General features: G+C 37.0%; 1 protein-coding gene across 1 annotated transcript; it reads left to right on the top strand.

Moving 5' to 3' along the window:
- Positions 1-231: 231 nt before the first annotated feature.
- On the top strand, positions 232-2,338 carry LOC142494518 (uncharacterized). Its single transcript, XM_075598993.1, has 2 exons — positions 232-833; positions 1,197-2,338. The coding sequence occupies exons 1-2, from the start codon at positions 737-739 to the stop codon at positions 2,246-2,248; spliced, it is 1,149 nt and encodes a 382-aa protein (XP_075455108.1). The 5' UTR covers positions 232-736; the 3' UTR covers positions 2,249-2,338.
- The last annotated feature ends 4,773 nt before the right edge of the window (positions 2,339-7,111 follow it).

The following is a 7,111-nucleotide window of genomic DNA, read 5'->3' on the forward strand; positions in this document are numbered from 1 at the left end:
CAGCATACACTTCAACAGAGGGGGTGGGGTTCAGCACACACACTAATTACAGCCTCATTTCACGGTCAACTTAGTTCACACCATTTGCACCTGTTTCAAGTCATTGAAAGGTGTGGCTGATTAGGCTTTTTGGGGAAGGGAATACCTTTCTTACAACCTGAATAGCACAACTGAAGTTAATCACACTCATTGGAAAGCTTAACTCTAGCTACTAAATGCCCCAACAACTCATTACTTATCAAAGCGTACGTCACACATTAGTTCACTCATATCTATAGTTGAACTACTATGAAAGACACATTATCACACACTGCATGTGTTGTCTTGTTGAGTCACAGCCACATTCAGGTGTGCCACATCTTCGATTAATGTACCACACATATCCTCTACCAAAAATAACACTTTTTGCAATATGACCACCTTCATGATAACCATTGTGAATGGTCATCTCATGATAGTTATGTACATTATGATACTGATATCACTACACAACATATGATTTTTATGTACTCATTTAATCTATTTATCCTCACGCATTACTGCAGAAACATAGTATGTTGTATGTTAGGGAACTCAAAACTTCTAAGTACACAGGCATGTACATTGTTATTACAACTATTTATGTTCACTTTCACACACACATTTTCGGTTAAGGAACTGATGTTGTTAGTTAATCATAAATACAGAACATACAATAAGTGTTTGTTCAATATTTACACATGTAAATGTAAAACTTATGTTATTGTTATATATAGTTGCCCCTGGAGGACATGTGTCACCTGAGATGGAACAAGTGTCTTCACCTGGGTCAGCCAGCTCAACACTACTAGAAGGTGAGTGTATCATTTGCTGGCCATATAATATGTGCTCTTCTATATGTTATGTTGTCATGTGCATTATTTGTTTTGCACATCTTCTTTAAATAGGATTACTTAGTGTCAGTGAAAATGAAGTGTAAGGCAACATGTATTGTGTTAGTGATGTTAATTATCATGTAGGACTTCTGAGTTTAGAGCAACTTTTCATTCATTCATATTTCATACTGAGTCCAAACATTATTCGTAAGTCAAGGTAGTTTTTAATGAGGTTATAAAACGTATGCTAACATGTTAGGTGTTACTTAGGACACAGTACAATTACATAGTAACACAGCATACATTAACATGCCATTTAATAATGTGTACATTTCTTTTTAGAACATCATGGTGATGAGGATGATGAGTATGATGAGGATGACGCCACAGAAGAGACTGAAATACAATCATGTGACCATGAAGAGGTGCCAATAGAAACTGTTGTACCGCCAAATCGTCCATCAACTTCCACATACGATGCAATTGTAGCTTCAGAGGGAAAAATAGTGGACGCAGAAAATCGTCGCCATTCAGACATGATGACAGTGCTGGAAAGGATGATTGGACTGCAGGAAGAAACAGTATCACAATTGGCACATCTCCACAGAGTCTTCATTGAAGTGCCTAAACAGTTGCAAAAAATCAACACCTCATTCGAAGCATTAGTTGTTCAGCAAACACAAGCTAATTACTGGAGAATGACTAATGTACCACAATTCAACACCTCCCAGCCAGGATCTGTTCATGCAGGTCAGTTTTCACCACATTCATCTGATATTCATTCACCAGGCCCAAATGTTACCGGTCAAGTAGCAGACATTGCTGTGCAGGTTCCTGATGACATCCTACCGCTGCCATCTGTACAAATTCAGCAGCAGACACCTACAAAGGAGGCGACAAAAACAAAACAAGACACACATGAAACAGACCAACCATCACTTGTGCAGTGTCTACCAACTTGCTCACATGTGTCACTGGGCACAAGCCCTGTCCGTGAACAGTCACTACCCAAAAGCCCTGTAGGTGAGTCGCTGCCCAAAAGCCCTGTAGGTGAATCGCTGCCCAAAAGCCCTGTAGGTGAGTCGCTGCCCAAAAGCCCTGTAGGTGAATCGCTGCCCAAAAGCCCTGTAGGTGAATCGCTGCCCAAAAGCCCTGTAGGTGAATCACTGCCCAAAAGCCCTGTAGGTGAGTCACTGGCCACAAGCCCTGTAGGTGAGTCACTGGCCACAAGCCCCGTAGGTGAACAGTCACTGGCCACAAGCCCTGCCCGTGAAGTGCCAGAGGCCACTCAAAGTGGCTCTGTTGTGCCTAAAGTTGGTGGCAAAAGAAAAAGGAAAATTCAAGAGACAACAAGCAGGCCTGTTACTCGCTCGCAAAAGGAACAAAAAAAATAAATGTTATAATTCAGAAAATATGTCTTTGGCCTTGTTTTGTTGACTTCAGATTATCTAATTACTATTGTATGTATGCTGAAGACTGTGTTGTTTCCAAACTTTCAACTATGTTCTTGTACACGTGAAGTTTTGGAAATGTTAACACTCATAATTAATTGTGTTATAAATATTTATGTTGTAATCGTCTGTTCAGTAATGGTCCACCAGGAGCCAGTTGCTAAGTTTAGAGAAGCTGCCATTGACTTTGCAGCAAAACATTGCATTTGGGTGTGTTAATTGATGTAAGAATTGCATATGCATATTAGTCACATGCAATTATTAAAACACCTAAGTAAGTGCAAACATCTTTCTTGTACGTGTACAGCAGGATTATGTGTAAATTATTACTTACCTTTGCCTTGCTTGGCCATTGTAATTTTGTCCTTTAATCAGTTGTGTGTTCGTTTCTATAACATCTCAGAATGTATAATAATATATATACACACACACACACACACACACACACACACACACACTGAGTGAGTGTGAGTGTGAGTGTGTGAGTGTGTATATATATATATATGTATATATGTGTATATATATATGTATATATGTGTATATATATATATGTATATATGTGTATATATATATGTATATATGTGTATATATATATGTATATATGTGTATATATATATGTATATATGTGTATATATATATGTATATATGTGTATATATATATGTATATATGTGTATATATATATGTATATATGTGTGTATATATATATATATATATATATATATATATATATATATATATATATATATATATATATATATATAGTACTATATAAACTGGTATACACAAACTAATACACTTCATGCTTCCTTGTGAAAGCACACTATTTTAATAATACAGGCCTAATGTTTGAGAAATATCCTAAGTATGAGACTCTAACAGTATTGTGCTTAAACAAATGTTTATTACTTCATTCAATCATGTTTCTCACCATTTAAATAGGTTTCATACAAGGTATACTTAATGCCATCAATGTTGTGTGTACTCCTGCAATATAAAAAAAAAAAAAATATTATATATAAATATATATATATTTTTATAAGAGATATATTTATATATATATATATATATATATATATATATATATATATATATATATACACACGTATTTAAACTCATGCAGACAGGGAGTTAACCAGACTTTCACATACACACAGAAATGTAAGCGGGGAAAAAACATTTCTTTTTGCAGGTGTGTTTTTACTGATATGCCTGGCTAAGAAATATTTTCACACACTGGTCTTTGTTAGTTTTCAAAAAAACACTATGTGAACGCATTCACAGTCTAGGGATGTTTTTCACAAACGAGATAAAAGAAGGAGAAATGTTTCTCCCACAGTCCCATATCACGAACCACAACTGTTAACCCAATTAGACAAACAAATCCAATTGGCGTTTGAAATAAGGAGTCAAAGTAGTTACTTTTGTTGACCTTGACAAGGAAAAACAGGAGTTTGTTAGCCATTCAGCACATTCATTTTGATGAGCAAATAACACAGACCTGCACACAGCTTTTGTGCTACTCAGACATGGCTGATGAATTCGTTAACAATATTAATCCCCTTTTAGGGTATAAGTACATGATCTGTGAAGCCATCTTGAACAGTCGCGGACAGAAAGCAAGCACACGCCAAATCGATGATTTCATTCGAGCAAAATATCCTTATTACCAAGACCGTAAGCATGCACGGAATTTTAATTCCTCAATAAGATTCACTTTATCAAGTAATGACTTTTTTGAACGTGACCAGGATAAGCTACAACACACCTATGGTTTCTGGAAGATTGCCCCGGAAAAACAATTTATCCTGAAAGACGGCACTTATATTGTCGTGAAAGGCATATTTATTCCTAATGGCAATAGCAATGTATCCGCTACTACTGATCCGTTTGAATCGATACGTGCTGCAATATCTGCAGCCTCCATTCCTGAAACCCACATTGTACAAGAACAAAAGTACTATGATTATGTACCAAGCCTTTCAGCTGAAATTGCATTGGAATGGGAACCGGAAGAAATGAACCTACCTCCCGACCAATTATTTGAAGAAAGCAGTGGCGATTCCTATGAGCGCATCCTGGAGGAGATATGTGCCATACTGGATTCAGCGGTTGGGTTAAGCGTGGATGAAAATGGCTTGCATTTCTGGAGCGACCAGTTGCAGCCAGGCGAAGAGTTAATTCTAGAAGAATGGTAAATATAACAATCGTTATGCGTTGACTCTGCGTTTAAATTTTTTTTTTTTTTGTAACCACCATTTTCACTTTCAATGCGTGGATACAGCGTAACATTGCAGACTGCATAACATGTAGCGATCACAAACAAATTGTTTCCTAATACAATATAGTAGGACCTGAAAGAGTAGTACACATTGCTGACGGAATAAATATACGTACTTTCCTATCCCTTTAAACATATTAGCAACATTTTACCATTACTCTAACACATACCTGTTTTGTTATCATGCAACATCTACAACATTGAAAACCGGGTCCACCACGTATGACGTGGGACCCTTGTCATGGGCCAAGGCGTCCTTAAAAAGGATTAGTGATGTAAGTCCCGCCCCCAAGCGACGTGCGCGCCTCAAAGCCTATTGGCTGTCATGTTTTGTTATAGTAACGGTAACTGCAGTGTGTGATGCGTGCGGCTCAGTGTTTGTAGGCGTACCCTGGGCGTTAGCCGAATGTTAATTGAGTGGGAGGAGTGTTAGCGTGCGTTTCACGCTGGCTTAACATGACGTCACACGTATTGCATTTGCGCATTGTGTTATCGGCCGTGCTTTCTGTTCAAACACGTCTGTTTAAAAAGAATACAGATGTACTCGTTTAGAACGAATGTAGTTTCGTCTTCATTGTATTTGAAATAAAGATGTTATGTTTACTGGTATTTTCAACATGTATTGAGCGCACAACGTACGCTTTGTTTTGCGCATGCGCTAACAGTTAGTGGAGCCAAGCGTGAAGTGCGTGCGCACACAAAGATGTGCGCGCACATCTTTCAGTATACAGGCAACGTTCACTTCTTATACATAGTTATGCCTGCTACAAATTTAAAGAAACATTACATACTGATGAACAGTTTTACTTCTAACATATAAGTGAGTGACGTGTGTATCTACACAATCATATAGAGCTGCGTAACGCGTTGTCACGGATGCATATCTAGTAAGGTGCCATCTTTGACCATCATGTGTTTGCTGTATTTCAGAGATGTCGGGGAAGATACAATCGGATCAATGTATGATTTCAGAAGAGTCTACCTTTATATGAGATGATTGTGAGGAGGAGCCACCGACTACTATACTACATATGGAACTAATTTTATATTGCTTGCAGCGCTTATTAACAAACAATTAAAAATGTGATACCCTTATGCCTATATTGCATAAGCACTTAATTAACATAATGATGTTGCAAAAGAGTGCCTCATGAATTTTTATTGAGTGTTCTTTAATGACTACTAACATTTTATGACATGGTGTGTTTTATATATAACAACCATTCCCACTCTGCTAACACATTTGTGTATTCTAATATGTAATGGAACGTATGACTGTCGAAACTATGTAACAATAATAATAATAATATGAGCATGTTCATGTATAGGGCTGCTAGTTGTACGCAGCGATTTACAGACACATGTTTCAGCCTGAGGTCCCTGGCCCGTGGAACGTACAAATGTTTTTTTGCCGCATGAGGCACAGGGAGATAAAGTGACTTGGCCAAGGTCACAAGGAGCCCACACCGGGAATTGAACCAGACTCCCCTGCTTCAAACTATCAGTGCCAGTGTGTGTCTTTACTCAGTGAGCCACTCCTTCTCCCAATGTAAAGGACACTTACAACCAAGTAGCCATTTATTTTTAAAATCTCTTGTTACATGGGTATGTAGATAAAATGGTTTGGGACTGTAGCAAATAATGTTACTGGCCAGATGTTATGGTCCCCTCCAATGCATGATGTTCTGAATATGACATCACCATCATGTTATGAAGTACGTTTCTGTGTATATTTCATTAACCTAACTAACTATAGTTTACTGTGTTTATTAATCGTTTAGAAATACATAGTATAGTCAATATGATGATATAAGCTACCATAATAAAGCTGGTGTTATCATTTGTCGGTGTTATACATGGATCCTACACCAATTGATAGAGACACAAACAGTTGTCTTAAAAAGTGTGTCTATGCTAGTGATGAATGTGCTCCCGTAAGTAAACAAATAAGTACAGTTATCCCCTTTTCTCCAACCACCTCTATATTACATTAATGGAAATTATAAGGAAACATACATAAAATGTGATGAAATGTGAGTAATCATTTTGTAATACAATGCACATGAAAGCTCAAGAGTAGCTAAATGCATATACATGATACAGAAAGTACATATATGTAACATTTGTGTTTAAACCAATATGTTGGGTTTTTAGTTCCAATAATTATAGGAAGATTGAGGTAGCCACATCTTATGAGAGATGTCAGCAAATATACATACCATGATCAGTCATACTGGAGATATACCTATAATGCAAAGGAACAATATATAAATTGCAAACATTGACATGCCATCTTCAGTACCGTAAACAACACAGCAAAGTGTGTATTTGGTGTTAAATGTACAACACCATGTATATTTCATGACATTCAAAATGTAAATCAGCCTGGTGTACACATCATATGGATGTACATGTTACACTGCACCAATAACATTGTATGTAAGCATACTAGAAGCATGAATGATTATGGGCATAATATGTGTTTTGTCTTAGCATAAGGAATAACACAATGCTAAAATATTATTGC

The sequence above is a fragment of the Ascaphus truei genome, chromosome 5 (genome assembly GCF_040206685.1).
Source record: "Ascaphus truei isolate aAscTru1 chromosome 5, aAscTru1.hap1, whole genome shotgun sequence".
Taxonomy (NCBI): Eukaryota; Metazoa; Chordata; class Amphibia; order Anura; family Ascaphidae; genus Ascaphus; species Ascaphus truei.